The sequence below is a fragment of the Rattus rattus genome, chromosome 8, assembly GCF_011064425.1.
Source record: "Rattus rattus isolate New Zealand chromosome 8, Rrattus_CSIRO_v1, whole genome shotgun sequence".
Lineage (NCBI taxonomy): Eukaryota > Metazoa > Chordata > Mammalia > Rodentia > Muridae > Rattus > Rattus rattus.
This window is the reverse complement of record NC_046161.1, coordinates 57,547,852-57,572,037: the sequence shown is the minus strand read 5'-3', so window position 1 is coordinate 57,572,037 and position 24,186 is coordinate 57,547,852. Positions and strand designations below refer to the sequence as shown.

Genomic DNA, 24,186 nt, shown 5'->3' with positions numbered 1-24,186 from the left:
TTCTACACTCAAAAAACATTTTTAGCAGGGGTGGGTAAAATACATACATACATACATACATACATACATACATACATACACACATACATACATGCATACATAAGCAATAACTGCAGTGTTAAATATGGAATGCATTAGAAAGTAGTTAGCTAAAGGATGAAGGGGGACCATTTAGTAGATCCATCACTGGACAGGCCCGGGAAGTTTCTGCACATGGAGCTCACAGAGAAGGTGGTTTTGGAATGCAGGTTTGAGGAGGAGAGTAACACATGCACATTTCTGACGGCATGGCCCAGCCATCCTCCCCTAATATTTACACAGGAGAGATAAAGCATTTGTCTCATAAAACTACTAAGCAAGCACCTGTTCCCAAACTGGAAACAATCACCAGTCTTTAATCAGGTAGATGATAAGCACACCATGGAGCATCCACACCATAGTGGAGCGTCCACACTGCGGGTGTGACTTGTCAGTAAAGGGATTGAACTGTAGTCCATGCGGCAACGTGGGCAAAGTGTTCTAATACTCCATGTGAGCAGTGTTCTAGAACGGTGAAAGTCGGGCTGGGAGGCCTTGGCAGTCATGAAGGGAGGATGGCCTACGAAAGCATGAGAGGCACTTGAAGGATCTGTGCTTTGGGAGAACAGACCAGAAGTTGGGGGTTTTGTGTCAAACGCCTGTTGAACAGATTTGAGGGTCTGAGTTTGGATCTCTAGCACCCCTGTAAGAAGGCAAGCGAGGGACAGGACTGTGATCCCACAGAAGGAGGCAGATAAGAGAGGATCCCTCTCATATCAGTAAGTTCATCAAAACACAAGGAGAAGGGGTATTGAGGAAGATACCCAGTGCGGGCCTCTGACCAGTGTACATATGTGCACACATACCTGTATACACATAACCTAGTACCCACAGTGCACACAAGGACTTGGCACTGGGCTAGATGCTTGCACTGAAAATGAAATAGTGTCATTAGCAGAGTTTTTTCTCTTTTTTACTTAGAAGAATTTAATGCACTTATTGTGTGTGGCATGGGCATATGACAATCCCAGCATTCAGGCCCCAACAGTCAAGCTTAGATCGTCGGGCTTAGCGGCAAGTGCTTACTCCTGAGCCATCTCACGGGCCCTAATAATGGAGAACGTGCAGAGTCACAACTTGGATGAAAAGTGGCAACATCTTGGTGGTGGTGAATCTTAAAATAATTGTAGATTCACAGGAAATTCTCAGAAAAGAATGTGCAGAGAGGTCTTGCAAAAGGCATCCTTCTGGAAGAATCTGAGAGGACCAGAGTGCGGTCATCTGGGAGAGAGTGACCAGGAAAGTGCTAGCCTATGTCGTGTAGTTGCCAGTACCTTGTAAATGACATCATACGTCTGTGCGATGAAAGCACCATACGCATATCCTACTCCAGAATTACTGTGCTAAGAGAACAGAAGAGACGTGTAAAATCTTTGAATTTCTTAGAAAAGAAAATCCGATGTCAAGGTGTTAAAAGTTGTCTGAACGTGTGTAGAGCTGGGATTTGTGGTACAGATAATAGGAAACTAAACTACATTCACAAGAGTGATCCCCTCATGGTGGGCATTGCTACCAATAGAAAATTACATGGTTGAATTTAAGTGATTCTTGATGAAATGTAGCTTGCACAAAGCTTCCATAACAGCCTCCTTACAGACACTAGACGGCGGGGCTTCCCTTCGGGTGGCAGGGAGTTTTTGCGTAGGCCACATTTCACTTCCTGAAATACCAGGTTATTGGTTTGGGTTTTTTGTTTTGTTTTGTTTTTCAAGGACTGGTTAGCATTTGAGCAATCCAAGTCAATTTAAAGGAGTCATCCCCAGTTGGTTTTATGTTGCAGAGGGTAATGATGGGAAAACTGGATGGCCGCCTCTTCCAGTGCTGGGGCTGCTTAGTCAGGCGGATCTGTCAGGGGCTGTTTGTGCTGAACAAGTATTAGTGGTGAGAGCCACTGTTAGACCTGGGCTCCTGTTAAATATCCTTTGCATGTAGGCATTCCACGCCAATGCTACAGTAGGTCACAACTCATGAGAAAAGATGACTTAGCCGGTTAACTGAGGCAAACTAAACCAGCGTAATGAGTGCACGTTATTGATTTTTCTCTCCAGCTCTGACTGCATAAGTGAACATTTCTAGAAATTAAGCCTTCTTGCCTGTTTTGGTCATTAGTAATCAAAGGAATTTCTGTATGCATAATAATGTTTTTGAAAGATAAGAAATTCTATACACTGTTACTTAAGTGTTTTAAAAAAAAAAAAGTGCCAAAACCTTATAAAGAACTTTCAAAATGCAACAGAAAGAACAAAAACACCAGTCAAGTTAGATAATGGGCAAAGGACAAGGGGATGGACAGGTGGCAAATCATCATATAGAGAAGATGGTCACCTCATTGTCCTGCAGAGAACGCAGACCCACACCAACATCGATCAGCAGGGACATCTGCAAACACCAGTGAGGCTGCCGAAATTAGGTCAGTTGTTAGCAGCTGTGAAAGAAGCGAGAGTCCCACCACTGACCCACCAGAAAAACTGAGCACACGGCTACCCTTATAACCGGGAAATAAAGACCTGGATCCGCACAGCGCCTGTGTACACATGCTCATCCCAGCTTTGTCCCACATTAACACAAAACTGGGAACAAGCTAGATGTCCTTTGACAGGGGAACGATGAAATGAGCCCAGTGCATTCCTGCCATAGAGCACTGCCCAGCAGTGGGGTTGAGGGGAGGCCTGTTGGTGTCAATACACTAGGTAAGTCTGCTGGGAATTCTTCAGAGTAAAAAGGGCAACCACAAAGTTTTGAAGTCATGTAGTTCAGTTTATATAGCATTCTTGAATGGTACAGTTGGAAAAGTGGAAGGCAGACCAGTAGTTTCTAGGGGCTGAGGAAATTGGGTTAGGAGAGCAGGGAGTTGGCTACAGAGGGCACAGTGAGGAGCCTGTGTATGGAAATGTTCTCCAGCTTGAGAGTGTTTTTACTTCAGTTCCTTGGAAGGTGTATTGTAGTATATAGTTTTACAGTATGCTACCTTTATAGCAAAGTATCCAGAGGCCAGCACAGTATGTCTCTATTGCTCCTTCCAACCACATGTGAGTCTATGGCTATCTCAAAAGAACACTGTCTTACTTAGGGTTACTATTGCTATGATAAAACACCAAAACCAAAAGCAACCCAGAGAGGAAAGGGGTTATTTGATTTATACTTGTCATCCACATTGTAGTCCATCCTTGAAAGAAATCAGGACAGGAACGCAAACAGAATAGGACCCTAGAGGCAGGAGCTGGTGCAGAGGTCATAGAAGGGTGCTATTTACTGCCTTGCTCTCCATGGCTTACTCAGCCTCCTTATAGAACCCAGGGCCACCAGCCTAGGAATGATGACCCTACCCACATCAATCACTAATTAAGAAAATGCCGTACAGGCTTGCCTACAACATGATCTTATGAAGACATATTCTTAATTGACGTTCTCTCCTCTCAGATGATTTATGTTGACATTAAACTAGCCAGTGCAGCATTTAAAAAGATGTATATTAATATATGTTAGGAAATAGAGAAATATATATATATGTATATAGGAAGTGCAGGTATGTTTCTCTAAGACTGTGTGATGAGGAGGTTGGGGTTAGAAGTAAGTTTCATGATAGTTGTGCGACTTGACTCACAGATGATCGCTGTTGACACACAGGATCCTGTTCAGCCACGTCAACTGCATAAGTTGCACGGTCAGTCACCTCTGAGTTTTGTCTTCTAGGTAAATCTGAAGTTTCGAGGCTTATCAAAGGGAGAGGACCATCTGGGGAGGACGGCAGCCACAGGGAACTTGTGAGGGTGGCCATGTACCCAAACTTATTTATCAGATGAATGGGTTGGTCATCTGGGATGTTTTAATCCTGGAACTTTCTGTAGTGTGGCTTACTTCAAAGTCACCTTGAAGGAAGAGTGAATGACATCCTGAATGACTGTGTATAGTTGACATGAGCACAGCCTGCTCAAGGCCCCCAATGCCTCAGACTTGTGGGACTAGCAAAGCCTTCCTGTGCTCTGGGTATGGGTGTTGGCAGAGGGCTGAGTGGAGACTCAGCCACAGCTTCCTTCTGCAGGTTTAGAACCTGAGACAGGGCCCCTATAGAGAACAACCAACCAACAGCATTAGCTGACCCTGCCTCCTGTTCAAAATAGAAAGAGGCGTACAGTAAACCCACCTTGATTCAGCTGTATAAAATGGCCTGCCCGACCCTAACCTTTCTGCATGTGTCTGTTGTCTCTCCCCTGGCATCCTAGTTAGGTCAGTCCCTAAAGCTGTGTGAGGTCTCAGCAGCCCTGCACTATTTGTAGTAATATTAAAAGGTAAGAGCTTTGTCATCAGTGGCACATTCTGCCCAGTCAAATGGACTGCGACATTAGAGGACTCCACACCCACCCCTTCCCTCCAAGGGCATGGCTGAAGAGGGCCAGCACTGCGGGAATCAAATCTAGCTTTTTGCTTCTAGAGGAGTAAGTTACTGCTGTCAGTTACTGCATACCTTCTGGGGCTGCTGTAATGGGCCTTGTGTGGATATCATTGTTAGTCTTCATGACAGCCTTGTGAGGAGCATGTCTGTGTCTGTTTTTAAATGAGAAAAATGGATGTCCAGAGAGGCTTACTGACTTGCTCAGTGCCCAGGGAGGCAGTCCTGGTCAGCATCTCATGCAGGAGTCAGAGGGCAGGACTGAAGGATACAGTCTGGTTTGACCCTGCAGGAGGTCACCTGTGCCCCTCTGAGGTAAGAGCGGGGTGTCTACAGACTATGGTGGGCATGAGTAGTTCAAACTGGCGCTGTTCCAAAAGAGCAGCAAGAAGGTGAGAGCGCGGCTTCTCTTAGAAATCCAGCTTGTTAGAAAGAGGAAGAAGGCACTCAAGGAAAGCATCGGGCTTCCTTTCCCCTTAATTTCTCATAATTACCCAGTTGGTAGTAGCAAAGCTGGTACAGGAGTCTGGCCACTTGATGCACCCGAGCAGGGTTCCTCTGAGGAATGTGCAGCTCATTGAGGCCAAAGTTTGCATCAGAGTGACAGGGCGTGGCATCGTGATGGAGTAATTTCATTAATTTGAGCTTTGATTTCCTCATCTGTCAAGTGAGGCTAATCATGATTCCTGTCTCAGGGTTAGAGTGAGCTCAAAAGAGAGAACGCATGGCAGTGATGACAGCTTGGACCAACACAGAGCGAGTGTTAGGCGTTAATCTTAATAGCACCTCCACTTCGAAAGGATCCACCAGCACATGCTACTCTCCTTCGTTTATTCTGCTTTCCATATCTTAATCCTTTTCTCCTGCTAAGCATCATTGATAGTTCTGGATCTTCATCTAATGGCATCTTAGACTCGGCATCGATTTCCAGGGTGAGGGGAGAATGTCAGTCCCCTCAGACTCCCAGGAGTCCATTGTTCCACGGTTAGTGTCCCCCATACATGCAGGATATGTCTAGACTGCAGCAGGATATTTTACTTACTCTGAAATAACTAGGGAAAGAGGATGGATAATCTAACCCAACTGTAGAGCACTTGCCTTGCTCGTGTGAGGCCCCAGGTTCAAGCCCTAGCACTGTAAAAACAGTAATAAATAAAATTTGAAGGAAAGGAGAAATGAGGGGTCCAGGCCTATGTGTCCTTAATATTAACCTTACAAAGGTCTCCTATGGATTCCATATTGTGTCTCCTCCGAGCTGAATCAGGAGGCTCCAGGCAGTGGCTGCCATTTACAATAGCTAATTGTGCTGCTTAATTTTATTTAGGGCCTTTGCAAGAATGCTTGGTGACCACCCTTTTTTTCTATGATGGAGTGCTTAGAGGAGCTTTGATATTGCAGTGTGGTCCTCTCCTGTGTGCATTCCTGTTGTGTGCAGATGGCTCTAATGCAGTGTCACCACAGACTGTATTTAATTGTACCTGCTGTTCTCACTCATTAGAGTACAGTCCCCAAGAAATGACTAGAGAGATGTATTGAATATTATCTTTTCATCAGACAATTAAACTTAATGAAGGGATACTGCTGGAGAGCCCCGGCTCAGGGATGGGGACGTTCTAAGAGGGGAGACCTACTTGATATGTCCCCTGGATCCTAGTGAATGGAGAGTGGAGCTTTATGGAGGAGGGGCATCAAAGAAAAGTTGAGTTCTGCTTCCCACATGGTATCACAACAGAACTGTGTGGCACATTGTACAACTGACTGGTATTTCCTTAAAAACTCATCATGCAGGCGGATGAGATCGCTCTGGGGAAAGTCCTTACCACCATGCTTGATGGCCCAAGCTCCATCCCTGGAAGCCACATGGTAGGAGGAGAGAGCCTGTGCCTGCAAGTTACCCTCCATGGCACATGCACCCCAGGATAGTGCACGTGTACACAGATAAATAAATAAAATAAAAGGTATCATACCTGCTTGTAAAGGTAACCCAATGAGGCTCACCCCAGAAAGACCAAGTATTGTGAACACACCAGGGAGATCAAAAGGGAGCAGCGAATGCTGCCACCACCACCTATGGCAAGCAGCTCTCACAGAGAGGTCGCAGTCCGCCTGCGTGGCTTTCCGTTTCTGACAAAAGCATTCCAGAGTCTGCTCTGACCAGAAAGTCACCTCGATAGTTACTCTGCAGGCCCAGAGGGCCCTGGCCAAACCCTGACCCCTGATGCTGTCTGTTGGGCCGAGCTGGCAGGGCAGGCCCTGGGAGGAGCTGCAGCTAGCCCTGGTTTTGAAGAGCTCAGCCTTGATTAGCAAGCCCAGCTTACTGCTGTTTCTGCAGCTTCTGTAACAGCTAATTGATGCTGCCCGTGTAAAGATCTCATTTCTGTGTAAGGCAGTTATGGGCAGCAACATGAGTCGTGTCAACGTGATACCAATTTCCACAGTCAATTTGGTCAATTCAGTGGAAGGGAAAAAAAATCAGACTATCCTGGAAATCAGTCAGAGCAGTTAGGGGAGGCTACTCAGGCTGCCATGCTCGCCTGATTGAGCTTTTCAGGTTTAAAACAGTTACTTTTGTCCTTTTTAGGAGAAGCTTTCATTTGAGGAAATCTCATATATACAAAATGACATTTTAAAATTAGTTCCTTTTTAAATAATAAATAATCATCATGAGTACCCAGACTTTGTGTGTGTGTGTGTGTGTGTGTGTGTGTGTGTGTGTCCGTGTCTATGTAGACTATTTATATATAATTAGGGTGGTTAACTGGTATCTCCTACTTTATTGTAAATGGAAAGATCATAATAGCTAGAAAGTACCTGCAAAACTATGAATTATCAACTGATTTTCTGGGAATTAGCACTGCTGATGATAACTTAGGTTTTGAGGTTATTTTCTTTCCTTAAATAACTTTATTGATGTATTGTTATACGCCAAGAAAGACACCAATTTTAAGGATGTGATTCAAATATGAGCTAAATAGGTTTATAGTATATGCAAGTATTGCCATAATTTAGTCCTCTAATACGCATGACTCTACCAAGAAAGTCTCCATACCCATTCACAGTCAGTCCCTGCCCCTTCCCAGCCCTTGAACTATACTCCCCAGGAAACATTAGTCTTATTTTCTGACTGTATAGATTTGCCTTTTCTGGGCAAAAATAGAGTCATATGACATAAACTGTTGTGCCTTGTTCTTTCTAGTTCCTGTAACACTTTTAGTTGATTTATGCTGTAACATTTGTCAGCCATCCATTCACTTCTATTGCAGAATACTGTTGGATATAGCATGTGGGTGTACCATCGTCTAACTCCTCATTTCCTAGCAGAGGGAGTGGCATCCGTAAGTGTGTGGTTTGAGACTGTTAGGAACAATGCTGCTGCTATTCGTACACGTCTTTCCCCCTTTCTTTCCTATTTGTCTATGTTTGTGGTTTTCATTTTTAAGGTAGGTTCTCACCTACCTACCTGGACAGTGCTTGTTTTGTAGCCCGGACTGGCTGCATACTTGAGGCTGACCTCCTGCTATAGCCTTCCAAGTGCCAGAATTATAGGCATGGGCCACCCTGGGAACGTGCATGTCTTTCTAAAGTCCGTTTGCTTTTGTTGAACAGACACCAGGGAGTGGAATTAGTATGTTTTTCAACATCTGCAATCACTTCTGTCAGGCAGCCTCAGAGCTTAAGAACTTGGCCCTTGGCCATCACTGTACAGAGTGCAGTCAGTGCTACTACCTAGAATTTCATGCTTTGTTAAAGATAGGGTAGCATTGTAACCAAACACTCTATGGTCATTTATTGGGGGAGGGGAGGCTGAGACAAGATCTCACAATTATCCAAGCTGGATTTAAACTCCTGGGCTCTAGCCATCTTCCTACTTCAGGTTTCTGAGTAGGTAGGACTACCTGATTTATTAACTGTACAGCTTATGTTTAATTTTGAATTTATGTTTAATTTAGTTTCTATTCCATTATAGACCCCTGTAGACCAGGGAGCCGGGGAGAGGCGGGGGACTTAGGTTGTCCTCAACATGACCCAAGACCTGGTTTGTAAATTCTTCCATTCCTCCTGTTCCAGGTAATTTTTTTTTCAGTTGTCTAAGCACTTAATATTATTGGTCAGGAGTGCTGACAGCTATCCATCACTCCTGCAGATCACATTCGTGATGTCATCATTAAAAAGTCTCATTGAGGGACTGAGGAAATATTTTAATGACAGATGCATGATGTGACTAGATAATTGTTGGCTCCTCTATGACTCCATTGGAATAGTTTCTGCCATTCTTGAAGAAGCTTGCTGTGAGCTGGAGTTGACAGAGTTGGCATAATGAAGGTTGCTATCACTTAGCACTTGGGTCTGGCACAGTACCTCAGACAAAGCTTCTGAAGTATGTACAGACAAAGTATGTACAGTGCATTGAAGTGTTGGGAACATTCATTCACAAACTATGCATTACCCATTAGGCGCTTAGCTCTGCGTCAGTCCCATTTTTGTCACTGAAGTCCCATTTTTGTCAATATGGGAAGATCAAACCTAAGAATATATCCAGATACAATCAGATATCAGCAGGACAGGTTGACAGCTGATACTTCTGCTCTCAAGTAGTTGCCAGTGTCCAAGACCTCAGTGAGGCAGCACTTAGCTCTGCTCAGAGCGGTAATGGCTTGTTTGGCTGTGTGCGAGGCTGGTGAGCAGATCTTAGATAGCATCCATCACCTGCTTTGCTTAGCATCCCCATGCTTCCCCTGAGAGGACATGACCAACAGAATCCACCCTGACCCCTCTAAGTCCTTCCATACAAACGATCTAGAGCGCTGGGCGTTAAAGTGAGCTGCTTTGCACTGGCTGTCCTCCCTCTCTCCAGCATGAGCTGCTTTGCACTGTCTGTCCTCCCTCTTTCCAGCATGCTGCTGACTTCTTGGGAAGCAGACCTTAAAGCAGGGAACATAGCTAATAATGTCTCCTCATGCTTAGGGGTTAGAGCTAGTTCTCTTTTCCATTAAAGATTTTTACATGGCAATAATACAAGCACAGCCCCCTTTAAAGGTATGAAACGAACCCGTAATTCCAGGCTTCTACATCCTCGTTTGTATTTTCTTTGAGAAGATGTCTCAGTTAAAATCAATGCCCTACCATTCATTTAAGCTCCCTTGCCTTCAATAAAACTAATTGATAAACCCTAATAATTAATGGCCTGATTAAACCAAAATGACTTACATCTGCCCTGATGGCGCCTCTTTATAATCAGTCATGTTAATGACTCGTCTTCTTTGTGCTTTGCTTACAGAAGGCAGACCACGATATGACTGGGTGACTTGAAGGGAAAGCAGCCAGCCCTCTATGACTTTTATTTTCCATAAGTTGGCATTACCTTAAAATAAACACAGCTACAATTGTTTTCTCTACAATAATCTTTAGACCCAATCAGATGTCTGTGGCTTTTGGGAAACAAACAAAATTACCTCCGCATATCTGGAGCCCTTCCTGAGAGATGTAAAATGTGCATGCTTGATGTGAAAACTGGATGTAGTGAGGGCGACCGATGCCTGTATGCTAGGCTTCTTGTAACTCAGCTCTGGGGGATAGCATATACAGCATAGAGAACTGAAATCAATGGTGCTATCCTTAGCCCACATTTAGAGATATCCTCCTTCAAATTCTGTCATTTGGATTCAAATTTAGTTCAGTTTAACAACTGAAGCCCTAATATAATCAGTCTCCCTTGTGTCTTTAAGGCAGTGGTTCACATCATGTGGGTCATGACCCCTACGGTGGCCCAACAACCCTTTCATGGGGTCACCTAAGACCATCCTGCATATCTGATATTTACATTATTATTCATAACAGTAATAAAAGTCACAGTTATGAAGTAGCATAGAAAAGATTTTACGGTTAGAAGAATTGTATTAAAGGATCGTAGCATCAGGGAGGTTGAAACCACTGCATTGAAAGGTTTGAGTTGGCTTGTGTTGAAATGTCAAAACAATGGTGATGTACTAAAATAAAACTTAGATAAGTATCCGGTGAGATGGCTCTGGTTAAAAGCATTTACTGCCTAACCTGAAGACTCACATAGTAAAAGGGTAGAAGCAACTCCAGAAAGTTCCAGTGTGTTCACACATGCGCTCTCGTTCTTCTCTCTCTCTCTCTCTCTCTCTCTCTCTCTCTCTCTCTCTCACACACACACACACACACACACACACACACACACAGAGGGTGGTGTGGGCTGCAGTGAATCACAGCTGACCTTAAGGAGTAGTAGAAATATGTCCCTTCTCAGCTGTGGTCACCTGGTGGATACATTGTCAGACTTCTCAAACAACATGCAAAATGGCTGCAGTGAAACCTGTGTTTAAAAAGTAATTAAGGGGAGGTTGGGGATTTAGCTCAGTGGTAGAGTGCTTGCCTAGCAAGCACAAGGCCCTGGGTTTGGTCCCCAGCTCTGAAAAAAAAAAAAAAAAAAAAAAAGAACAAGTTTAAAAAAGTAATTAAGGGACAGCAACAGTAACAGCAACAAAATCTTGGTATAATCTTAGCTTTTCAGATGATTCTTCAGAAGCAAAGAAACGTGTGTTCTTTTGGTCTTTTCCTGCTGTTGGCTTGAGTCAGGGTTCGAGTCTCTAGTGACTAGTCTCTGATTTAGTCTCTCTGAGATGGAACCCAAAGCACTGGTTATAGAAGCATGGCCAGTCTTAGCTGCATGACTCCCTGTATTTATAAGAATCCTACTGTTTGTTCAGAAAGGGAATTCAGAGAATGCTGGCTGTAGCTCACCTCCTGAGCAATTTTTTTGGGGCATATCAGCAGCTCCTGGGTTGCTGTTGGTGTGCTCTCAGGCCAGAGATAGCATCTCGCTCATGTTTCTTACCATGTTCTTATTTGGTAAAACAACCATAAATATTTCTTGTGCGAACATTTTGAAATAACTGCGGATTTGTCTCAAAATGAAGATCATCAGTTAGGAATGTACCCATTCTACAGAATGTTCTGAGTCAAATGCATGCTTCTTCTGGCTGAGCAGGCCAGCCCATTCAAGGAGCATCATTCATTCACTGTCACCTCACAAATGTTTATATGTCCACCAGACATCATTCCAGACATGGAGTGCAACTTGTGAGCTCATGGAGCGCTCCTTCCAGAACAGAAGAACAGCAAGTGCTGGTTTTCCATGTAGAGATACAGGGTGTTACAATGCTAAACCTTAATGGAAGAATTAAACCAAGGGAAAGAGAAGGGAACTTTAGGCTTGTGAGGCATGTTACATGTTACATGTTACATGTTACACAGTAACATTTAGGCAAGAATTTAAGGGAAGTGTAGGAACCAGCCCTGCATAAATGAGAGGGCAGAAAATTCTAGTCTTAAGATCCACTCAGGAGCAGTGTGCTGGCAGGTGAGCCAGGAGGCAGAAGGGGCATCAGCTCACACCCAGCCCTGGGGGCTAAGGAGGGGCAGCCTCGTGTTTCTGGTTGATGGGGGAAAGCCCTCAGCGGTTTGGGGCAGAGAATGGGCAACGCTAGCACAGGTGTTAAAGAATCACTCCGTTGTGTTGAACACAGATTACAGCAGCGTAACACTGGTGCGACTGGCTCAGTAGCCCTGGAGGAGTGCATGCGCTGATCTGGCTAGAACGTTGCCTCCGCATCAAGTTGGCTTTATGGATTCTACTCACTTTGAAGATTATTTTCTACTTTGATTTATAGCATCGACAGTTTAAAAAGCAATGTTTTATCCACTGTCTCAGCTAATCCTTAGAGTTTTCCAATCCTGATAAAGGAACTGTTATCCCCCTGCAGACCTAGAAGCTAAAATATTACAAACCAAGTCCAAAGCCTCACGGCAAGTGTGGGCATGGTGGAAAAGACTGCCGAGCAGCTGTCTCCACCTGAATCCAGACTTGGTGAAAGGAGTCTGCTCTGTTCACAGTGCTTTAAGGTGTTGCTTGAAAGAGGGGCATTTATAGTAGTGAGTGGAATGTATTATTTTTAAAACATCACCCAGTAAGCATGATCCTGGATGACACATACCCCGTCCCTGTGAATGTATTTCTTGTGATGATACCAGTGTAGTAAATACCTAGTAAACTGTGCTGTTGTCTCTCAGTGCCAGGCAAGAACTTTAGTCAGTGCTGTAGAAAATCAAAGGACATCATGACGGTGGACTGAGAAGTTAGTGCAGCCAGGAGGCAGGCACGTAGGGCAGCCAGATTAGTCTCAAGTTCAAAATATACAACAGTAGATGATCCAAATGAAAAATATTCTAAATTGAGGGCCTTAATGAGAATTCAGTTGGTGCCAGGCAGGGTGGTACATGCCTTTAATTCCAGCCCTCTGAGTTTGAGCCTGATCTGCAGAGTGAGTTCCTGGCTGACAGAGATATGAAGAGAAACCCTTTCTCAGGTGGTGGGGAAGAATTCAATTTGCAAAATAAAGGCAGGTAGACTCTGAGATGAGCTTCAGTTCAACAAAGGGCGACTGGATCGCCAATGCCGCATCCTACAGACAGCTGGGGCACACTTGAAAGCTCAACAGGGCCCAGGTGTGGTGATGCTTGCCCGTGCTTCCGGCCCTTCCCAGGCTGAGTGGGAGGACCACACGTGTGCTGATTGTGTCTTGTCAGTTTGGTTGGTTTGGTTTGGTGGTTGTTTTTGTCTATTGATGCATCCTTGAGTCATCTAGGGAGAGGAAACCTCCATGGTCCATCCGATTGCCCACCGGCAACCATTCTTGATTGACGATTGATTGATTGATCAATTGATTGATTGATTTGTGTGGCAGGGCCTAGCCCACTGCTGCCAGCCTAGGGCAGGTTGTCTTGGGTTATGGAACAGAAGTCTGAGTGCCATGGTGAGAAAGCCAATAAACACCACTTCTCCATGGTTTCTGCTTCAGTCTCTGCCTCCAAATTCCTGCTTGAGGTCCTGCCTGACTTCCTTCCGTTATGGATTATAAGTTGTAAGATAAAATAAAACCTTTCCTCCCCAAGGTGCTTTTGGTCATGGTATTTATCACAGCAACAGAAAGTAAACAAGGACAGGGGAGAGTCCGGCCAGAGCTACATCAAGACTCTTAGTAACAAACAGCAACAGAGTACAGAGACCTACAGCTTTGCTCTCGGAGGGGGAGAGTATGTCAAGGAATATATTTAATCTTATCTTTAAAGAGAGAAATGATGGGTGCTGTAAGAATTATATGGGAATCAGGAAAAACCAGAGGCTGTGCTGCTTGGCAAGGGCTCATGGCAGCCTGTGAAGATGAATTTAAACCCAAGGAGTTCCTTCCCACCCTAGCATTTGTTAGAGTACACTGAAGGACGAACCTCAGACATGACTTCCGCACTACCCACCTATCACCAAAGCAGGCACATGCAAGCAGAGATCATCCGCTGAGTCGTGCATGGGTCCTCCTTTTAGCCAGCATCCACTGGTCACTGCCTGCCTCTCTCCCAGGGGCTGGGAATGAGACAGCAGAAGAGACTCAGGTTCCTGCCTTCTAGTGTGAGACGATGCTGAATAAGCAAGCCAGTGTGTGGGAAAGCCCCTCTTCCCGGCCTCTCACGTCCTAAGTATCCTAAGGGCCCACTAGCTGTCAGTTATGGAGTTAGGACTTGAAGTTTGAGTTAAGTACACACTCTTAACAAGATAATTTGATGGGCTACCCTAGTGCAGGCTACAAGATTAAGGAAGATTAATTCATCTGCAGAATTATTTTTTTAGATATTTCACCAAAGCTATGAGACTGTCACTTTGAGGTTAGTCAAGGATAATGGATACAGCTAGCTGCCTGTGCTACACTGTTACTATTCAAGATGAAATGGTAAAGCACGTGCCATTTGTTCCAGCAGAAGTGGTGTGTTCTTGCTTTGCTTGGATAGTTTTTGTGACCTCCCTAAATTCCAGAAAAGGCTTGTTATTGTCCCTGAGGATGCCCACAGGTGCCCTCTGTGTTAGTTACTGACTGGCTGCCTTGGCAAAGCTGTGTCAGTTCTTTTGTTAACTGTAACAGCAGTGACATCGGAAAGGGGAAGGAACGATAATGGGGATGGGGAGGGAAATGAAAGGAAGGTTGACATGTGCATGCATATGTGTGCACACATCTTTTAGGTCAATTTTGAAGTAGCATTTGTCACCTAAAACACAGGTAACGTGTCATATGTCATTTTCACACTGCTTCCTTCTACTAGGACTTGTTACCAGTGATATCTGGGTGGTTTTTCTGATGTGTGTGTGTGTGTGTGTGTGTGTGTGTGTGTGTGTGTGTGTGTGTGTGTGTGTGTGTGTTCCCAGTTCCCTTTGGTTTTACTACTTCTTAGATGGGAGCCATACCTTAGCTGTACATATCATGTAAACTAACCCTCTTTTATGCACATGCTTGGTAAATGATTGCATTTATTTTAATCTAGCTGCTCTTTCCAAGAAAGGGCAGGGGGCTGGGATGATGGGTGTATTTCCTGTTGTCGAAAGCCAAGGTTTGAGTGGACTTGCATTTGAGTAGGTTTCACCTGCTCTCAGATAAAAAGCCTTGTAATCTGTGATCCAAATTTGGGTGACCTAGGATGCCATTTCTTACCTGGTGTGCTTGTGTGCTTTTTAAAAGCAAACTATGTCAATATGAAGTCAGTCACTGGAGCTTTTCTGATCCCTTTTAGATGTGAAGCCTTCCAACATGCTTGTAAACACAAGCGGACAGGTCAAGCTGTGTGACTTCGGCGTGAGCACCCAGGTAGGTCTTTTCTCTGTTCCGCCTGCCCTGTGGATTGAAAATCACCTAGCTTCCCAGCAAACAGGAACTGTGTCCGCTCACTGGCCGGCAGGCGTTACTCATTTGTAATCTCTGAGCGAGTTTCCTTCATCAGAATATGATTGTTCATTGTTTAATGACAGTAAAAACTGCTGATATTGTAATTACTACTTACGAATAGCAAACTTCATTGCTATGCAGCTTGGCTACAAAAGCGCTCTGGCCAGACAAAAGGGAGGACAGCGAGGGAGCCGTGTCTGGGGAGCCCAACTGGCCCACAATAAAAATTAATATTGGGAGCAACAATGGTGGTGGCCATTACAATGTGCTGCACCAATTTTAATTAATTTCCATTTTGGGCCTCCCCTGAGAACCCCAGAGATAGTGACCCATGCCGTGCTGTGATGTTGATTTGAATCTCAGCCACCTTTCCTCCCAGCCAAACACGAAGACCAAAGCGAGGGTCATCTTTGCATTATGAGTTGTCAAAGTCTGTTATCCCTCCAGCGTCCTTAGTTCATCTCATTCTGGTGACGCATGGGGCTCCATTCACATCTTAGCTACACGACTGAAAGACGAGGGTGTTCAGATTCTACTTCAAATTGACTTTTTATTTCAGGCGGGTTTGGGGCACTAAAGCGCTGAGCATCACGCTTAAGTGAATTGTTTAAGGTTATCTGCTATAAACCATAATGCTGTGCTTGTTTAAATTGGAAATCGCATCCAAAAGAAAAGAGAGATTTAATCATTTTTAATGCCTTTGTGGATGAATTTGTTCCCTTTTACATAATTTTTAGTTGATTTATAGGAGTGCTGATTGTAGGTTAAATGGGGAATAATTGCCCATTTTATTTCCACATTATCTTTATATTGTTCTAACAGACCGTTTTGTCTCATAGCTGGTGAATTCTATAGCCAAGACGTATGTTGGAACAAATGCTTATATGGCAGTAAGTAAACTTATGCAAGAATAACATTTAAAACCAACATCTTTATCTTTATGTACTTGGGAATGTATAATTCTTAAATTAATCCCACAGCTTTAGACGAGTAGGTCATAAATTACAAAGTCAATCTGGTCACTCTCCGATGCTCGGGTCTGGAGAACAAGCCAGACTTTGTGCTCGAGCTGTTGACTCATCCCACTGTGTGACTTACCGTCAGTTCAAGTGTGAAATCGTGGGGTTGTGAAGTTTAATCCTACAGAAAAATTGCACCTGGTAGCATACTGGCTACTTTTCCACTCTATTTATTTAATTAACCCTAATGTAGACTAAGACATCAGTCAGTAACATCGGTTGTTTGTTTAGGGATATGAACGTGCCTTGTTGCCAAGTGGAATTACTCATGTGACCAGACGCTGTCTGTGGATCTCTCCATGTTAAGGCTCCCCGCTAGGATTTTTCCAGATGTATAGCTCTGTGGTTGTTTTCCTAAGTTCTTGCAGATATCCTAAGATTTCTGTTCTATTTCTTTTTCTTACCTTTTTAAACAAGAGATATTATTTATGGCTATAAAAATCTTTAGTTTATTGGTTTTCTCAGTCCCTTTCAAGAGTTGGTGGAAATAGAGGGGGAAAGGGAGGGTATTTTAGTCTTGGTTTTTATTTTGAACCCACCCCCTACCCTTGCTTCCTTTCCCTGTAAAGTCTGGTTTTGTTTTATGTTGGTGTTTTAATTTGTTGTTTTGCTTCTTTTTGTTTTGTTTGAGGCAGGGTTTCTCTGTGTGGCCCTGACTGTCCTGAAACTCACTTTGTAGTCCAGGCTGGCCTAAACTCAGAGATCCACTTGCCTCAGCCTTCTGAGTGCTGGGAACAAAGATGTACACACACACACACACACCCCACAGCTAGTCTTGGTTTATATTTCAGTGTTAAGGATTGGTTTTTACCATGATAGCTCTAGATTTATGTAAGTAATTCATCTTAGACTAAGGGGTCTCTGTTGACCTGCATATAACCATGGAATTTTTTTTAATGTACCATATATGTATTTGTTTATTGGAGGGGACCATGCAGATATAAATATCTACATGTGGGTCCTGAGAATTTATCTCAAGTGTCAGGCTTGGAGGCTAGTATTTACCTGCAGAACCATCTTGCCAGTCCAGAACTATGGGTCTTATTCTCAGTATTTTTTGTGCATATGTTGTTATTATTATTAAAAGATCTTTGACATAGGCAGGACCTGGGTCTACAGCTTGTTATTCTCAGAACAAGACAAAGCATTTCACTTTCTATCAAAATGGTTTACGTTTTATTGTTTTTTAAGGAAATTAATATTTTTGTCTCTAAGTGTAGATAAAGTGGATCAGCTACGAAAGTTATTGTGTGTGCTTTTTAAAATGTAGTCTCCTCTGTGGCTCTCCCAGGGTGGATGAGACAGACCAGTGAGTCCTATAGGTAACAAAGCCCTGCTGAGTGTCAGCCTCTGGAAGAATTTGAAAACAGTGGCTCGCAAAGGAAAAAGCTATCCATGAAACAACTTCTCAACTGCCCATCATGTTCTCGGTAGCTTTAAATTGCTCTGATAATTAAATTGCATCACATCTGAGCTACAAATCCAGATTACAGTTGTCTTTCCCAAGTGTACATTAAGGAAATTACTTTTCCTTTTTGTTTATGGATGAGTGTGATGCGTCCTTATGTTAATTGAAAGTGTGAGGATTAAAATTATGAAATGTTAGCTCAGGTTGGCAAAGCTGAAATTGCTTTGTTTCTTGGGTGAATGAATTCTAGTCATCAACGTTGTACTTGAAGCTGCAGAAAGCCTAAGATGCCAAGAAAAAAACAAGTGTTTGAGAGGCAGAGCAGAGCTTAATTTAGTAGGCTCTCGTTGGCCAAGTTCTTCCCAAAGGCCCCCTGTGCCGGAGCGTGGGGTCAGCCCCACATTACTCTAGTGTGGCATCGACCCTACCTGCTGTCTGTGCTACTGGCCTCTTAGAAGATGGGCTGGGCTCTTTGGCTTTATGTAACCAAACGATGGCTTCAAACCATCCAGAAAGCACTAACATGCTCAAGAGGGAATAGGGAGCTAAAACAGGTTTAGAGTGAAATTGTGAGGCTGAAGAGAGCACCTGCAAGAGCTGAAGGTGGTGTCAGGCTCCCCTCCCCTTCCATGCTGAAAGCCCAACCAGCTCTCCTGACAGAGGGCACACTCACTGTGAGGCTGCTTGCTCTCCATCTTGGAACCAGAAGGAACCTCCAAACTGAGCAGAGAAGCAAGAGGGCGGAGGGACAGAATCGGCCATGAACAGGGCTGGCGTGTACAGCTTTGCCTTACTCTACGTGAGCTGACCAGGCACCATGCAGAGAGCATGGTCTGAAGTAGCATGTCCACCTTAGGTCACAGAAAATGCCTCCAAATTTTAAAGGGAAGAGCAACAAGCCTTCCAGGCAGTCAAAGAAAACCAGCCAGACAAGGCAGCATGAAGAGGCTCCAGAGGGAACCGTGGAGCATACAGCAGATGCTCACAGACTTAGGATCACACATTTTAAAGAGAACAGTGGATGTGTACAGTCCCCAGACACTCCAGGGAGATGGCTCAGTCCATAAGTACCTGCTGCTCCTGCAGAGGCTCTAGGTTTGGTTTGCATTTCTCACATCAGCTCACAACCACCTGTAACTCCAGTTCCAACACATCTTCTACACATAAACTCATAAACTCAGGTGTGTACGCACATACACATAGAATAAAATTTCATTTTTTTAAAGGCCCCAACATACCTGAAGCATATTGGACACAGCAGAGGCAGGATTAGTGAGCAGGAAGATCAGTCTGCAGTATGGCCACCTGACCCTGCTTGACCGTTGTACTATATGGGCATCTGGCCTTGCCCACCTAAATGGGAACTCTCATCCCTGCAGTCACATGTGGAGAGCATGCTAGCCTGATTCGTGTTCACCTGCTTTGGTAATTTTCTGGGTAGCTCTATGGAACAGCAACTCCCTTTTCAGAAGAGATAAAAGATGTACCTTGCTGTCTTCCTGCTCCTGACTGCTACACCCGGGAGTGTTGTGTTGTAAACAGGCAGTCCTGGAATTCATTAACTAAATATGGGTCCTGGCTAAAAGCCCAGTCACAGGCAGTAGCTGGAGGGAGTGGAGTGTGCCAGTTTGAAGATGCTGCCTTGAAGATTGTGGATTCAGCTTTTTAGGTATGTTCAGTCCAGGGTTTTTTTTTTTTTAACTTGGTTCTGTGTGCTCTTCACTTAGGCACACACGGGCACCTTAGACAAGAGCTGTGTTTTCCTTCTCACAGCTTTCTATACCGTAGACAGCTGTCAGGTGAGGAAGCAACCCCAGCCAGCCTCTTGACCGCAGCTCTTCTGTCAGCTGTACCGTACCTGCGGTAACTGTTTTCCTCCACATTGTAGTTGAGGGGGAAAGGCCAGGCGGCACCGCCACTGCACACGTAAGCCCAGCTCTGGGGAAAGCAGCCTCAGGCCGTCATGTCCTTACTCCAAACACTCAGAAGGTTCTGAGGCTCCTCTCATGCCTGTGTCCATCACAAAGCCTGCGTCTACCGCGTGTGTTGGAGAGTGGGCCCCAGGGCTTGCTGCATACGTTTGCTTGTCCTCCACCAGTGATCTTGTTTTGCTGTGTGCGTCAAGAATACCCTCTCCTTCTAGAGGCCACCGAACTTGTTAAGGAGATCTCCTTCCATGGCCACTGACATCTCAAGTGTTCACTCTTCACCATTTCCCTCTTTTAGTTCAGCTTTCTGTCTTTTGTTTTCAGTCCTCAGTTTGCACTTATGTTGGTAGCATAGTGGGCAGATGAGGCAAATGTATGTAGTCTCTTCATCCAGCCCAGCCAGACATTTGTCTGAGAGTTCCACTTGTTGGCATGTTTGTTTTCTCTGTATTCTAGAGGAATAGCACAGCCAGAGAACTGCCATCCAGGAGAAAGAGCAGTCACACAAATATGCACCCATGCCACAGCACATGTGGAGGTCAGAGGCTACTTCCTCGGATTAGGTTCTCTACTCCCACCGTGTGGGTTCTGGGATCTAAGCTCCACTCATCAGGCTTGGATGCAAGCACTGGCACCTACTGGGTCATTCTGTTGGTCCTGATTCTAAGTTTTTGATGGACATGATAGTTTTAATATATGAATATAATGAATGAAAGGTGCATGCTTAGAATCGTGTGTAATGGACATCCCTTGACAGCACCTATTGGCTTCGTTCTGTTGTTACTAGTAGTGGCACAGGGTATACGAAGGCCTTCCCATGGGCATGATTACAGACATGTACATGTGTATGCACAGGTGTGTGTGTGTGTGTGTGTGTGTGTGTGTGTGTGTGTGTGTGTGTGTGTGCTTTGTTGTTGTTGTTGGCGGCAACAGTGGCAGTCGTGCTTTTATTCCCATAACTGGCTGGCAGTTCCACATGACTACCTCTCCCTCCTGTCAAACTGACTAGGATTGTCTAATGAGGTGTGGGTCAGGATCTCAGCCCTGCCCTAATTAGCACTGGAGCCTTGAGCAACTGTTGCTCTATTGTAGGACTTCCATTTTGTCCAGTCCGTTGTGCATCTGTACATCACAAACATTTCTGTAAGTAACCTGAAGGACTTACAGGAGGGACCCAGTCTACAACTAGTTCTGGTGAGCAGGTGTGCACCTGGACCAGGCACCTGCCACATGACCCAAAGGGAGGGCCCAGAGTCATATGTGACACTTTGATTCCTGTGACAAGAAACACAGCTGTATGGGATGACATAGCAACAGGTGGTGACTCTAGGGAAGCGAAGTATGACTGATTCTTGACCAGCCCAAACACTTTACCCTCCTGTAAAGTCAAATTTCCACAGAAAAGCTAAAAATAAAACTTAGCCATAGTTTTCAAGACCCTTCTGCCCAAATTTAATTAAGTTGTATATAATTTTACATAATTTGTCTATCCCCAATTAAAATCATTGAATTGAAGGGAGATGGGTGTAGGATCAAGTCTTAGCTCATTTGCTATCTTAGTTTCTGCCTGCATTAACTCACTACCTGGAGCCTTCATTTACAACATTGGCAGCAGTAGTCTTCATAGGGACTGTGTGCAGGATTCTGTTATTTCGTGTGTGTGTGTGTGTGTGTGTGTGTGTGTGTGTGTGTGTGTGTAAATTTTCTTTTGCTGTGTGAATGCCATGCAAATGTTGGTGATTCCCCTGTTAGCTGAGCTCACATTCAGTGTGCACGCCTGGGGTAACTTTCAGCAGCTCACAAGCTCCCTCCTCCTCTCTTACAGCCGGAAAGGATTTCGGGAGAGCAGTACGGGATCCATTCCGACGTGTGGAGCTTAGGGATCTCTTTCATGGAGGTATGTTGCTGTTGTGGTTGTGGATCCGCCCTTACTAACATACCTCATTGGGAAGACCGGAGCCTCTGAAAGAGCAGTGCAGACCTCCAGTGTCCATGCACTGGACATCCTCTAACTGCAGACTCCATGTTGATATCCCATGTGGCTTTTGGACTGAGTCTGCATTATTCTAGAACACTGTTTCTCATACATCATCTGTGTAAGACATACCTGAAGTGCTTGTTAGAACACAGATTTGCCAGCCCCTCTCAAGACCAGTTCAAACCAAGCCCCTGAAAATGTGCCCATGGAAACTGTTCACTGGGTGGACCTTCTGCGTGGTCTGGAACCCTGTTCTCTGAAAGAGGATTCCATAACAGAAGAGGGTGATGGCCTGTGCATGTGTGATGTCCATAGGGGATTGTTTTATAAGATTGGCTATAGTCAGTCATATGGATATAGATGTTGTATATGTACTATATGTCTCTTTTTAAAGAAAGAAAAACCTACTTCATTCTAACAAATGATGTGTGCATGTGGGTAAGGTGGTGGCATGTGTATGTAGTATGCTCGTATATCTTTATTCTTTATTGCTGTATTTAGAATGGATTTTTTTTCCTGAGCGAGCCAGTTACAGTCCTATTAGAACTCCATGCTAAGAAATAGACATACAGCTTGCATTAGAAAGACACCTTGCTCACAGGAATTGCACTTCTAGACAACCTGAACGCTCACTGAGGCTTGAAGAGCAGCTTCTCAATTCCATGAGTTCCTATCAAAGAAACCTTTTTTTAAAAAAAAAAAAATAGGAACATGTTTAAATAACACCACAGATCAAGTTTCCATCACAATCCTATCACTTTTGTTTGGTCAAATACATTTTCTATGATCTTTGTAACGCATGAATGCCATTGTATTTGGAAGGAAATGTCTTCAGATCAGGCTCACCTGCACAGCAGGAATGGTGCCAAAATCAAATGCTCAATGTTTATCAAGCCATATTCTTCTGCCTTTCCCTGAAAGGTAATCTAAGAGGAGCGGTACTGTGTGCACAGCAGCTGAGAGACTGCAGTGTGAGGGTGGAGCTGAGGACCCAGCATTCGGCAGGATCCAAAGGGCGCGTTCTATCATTAGCCTGTTTCAGGATGAACTAACTCTGATCCGTGGGACTGCAGCTTTGCTAGTATGGAATTCCCCTTTGGTGTTTTAAGTATTCCCATTGGTTATGTGTATAAATGATCGGTACAGTGCAAAACAGTTGAGGGGTCCCATGGTGCAGAACCCAATGCTGGGAACAGAAGACCCAGGTTGTAGTGCTAGCACTGGTACTTGTTTCCTAGGTGACCTGGGCAGTCTACAGTCCCTATTGGGTTCAGCACCTGATGTTCCTTCTCTATGCAATAGTGAGGTCTGAGCCCTGCCACAGACCGACATTCTACAGCTCTGCTGCCGTTATCCCTGTACTCCCAGCAGCTGCAGGAGAGCTGTGTGTCTGAGACAGAGATGCACCCTCACCCCCTGGAAGCATGGAAGCATTGTTAAGAGGGTGGGGCACGCAGCTCTGATAATACAATAATTGCATAGCATGCATGAAGGCCTGGTTTACTTGCCAGTGTGGCAGACAACTGTGATCCCAGCACGCAGAGAGAAGGAGACAGGAGGATCAGAAGTCCAGGATCATCTTCAGATGCAGAGTGAGTGGGAAGCCAGCCTGGGCTGCATGATGCTATCCTTTAAAAAGGAAGGTGCTGTTAAGGAAGCGTGACCAGCAAGTCTCAAGACAGCAGTGAGTTGTACCGGCTGACTGGTCCTCCTTCTCCATACTGTATCTGATTGGAGTGGAGCTATCAAGGAAAAGGCTGGAAAAAATTAAATCAAAGAGATAGCCAGGGGTGAGGCCACAATGGCCAGGCTCAAGGCTTCAGACATTACCCTGGAAGCAAGTGATCTGACTTGATCAGTTTTTAGCGGGTCACAGTGCTCCATGGAGCATGTCTGTAAAGCAAGGCGTGGAAACAAGAGGACCAGTTGAAGTAGGTAGAAAGATTGGTAGAAGCCCAATAAATGTAACGTATCAAAACACATATCTATCATAACTTTCTAGGCACCAGCAGTGTGAAGCCTAATGAAGAGCTGATAATCTTAGGGAGGGAGCTTGCCAGTACGTTCATTTGTCCTGGAGGCAAACTAGTCCATAGTCCCTGGGACACTGACGACTCTGCATTTGCAATCCTGAGGAGAATCGGGCATAGAGAAATGTATGAGAAAAGTCGAGTTTGCATGTAGGATGAGTGGGTGTCGAGAAGCACAGGATGCAGTACAGAGCAGGAGAAGCCTGTAGCTGGATGTGGGCGTGGAAGGGCTAGGCTCCTCCATGCTTTCTGTTCATAAGTGAGTGAGAAGATGTGAGCTGTGAGGCAGGCTGTGAGGTGATGTCTGTTTATGGTGGTCAAGAGGGACAGGACGCTTAACCGAGGGCCATCTGAGAATGTGGGGTGGCTGTCACTGGCCTTGCAGGGTTCTGGCCCATCAGGCAAGCAAGTGACATGTGAGCAACTTAAGTAGTGGAGGGAAAGTTCTCTAGGGAGAACAGAGTCCAGCCCCTGGCTCACATTTTATACCAAGTTTATTTAAAGAAACTCCTGGTAAAGAGAGATGGGGGTTTGGAGTCTGTAGATGAGACATTGTGGTGTTTCG

The 24,186-nt window shown here is 44.7% G+C and overlaps 1 protein-coding gene across 2 annotated transcripts in view; it reads left to right on the top strand.

Annotated features, from left to right (window-relative positions):
* Map2k5 (mitogen-activated protein kinase kinase 5) overlaps positions 1-24,186 on the top strand; it is a 220,813-nt gene that overhangs the window by 102,285 nt on the left and 94,342 nt on the right. For both annotated transcript variants that reach the window (XM_032910909.1, XM_032910908.1), the window contains exons 14-16: positions 15,107-15,180; positions 16,098-16,148; positions 21,439-21,510. In XM_032910909.1, the coding sequence (XP_032766800.1) occupies positions 15,107-15,180; positions 16,098-16,148; positions 21,439-21,510 (197 nt within the window). The remainder of the gene's footprint in view (positions 1-15,106; positions 15,181-16,097; positions 16,149-21,438; positions 21,511-24,186) is intronic.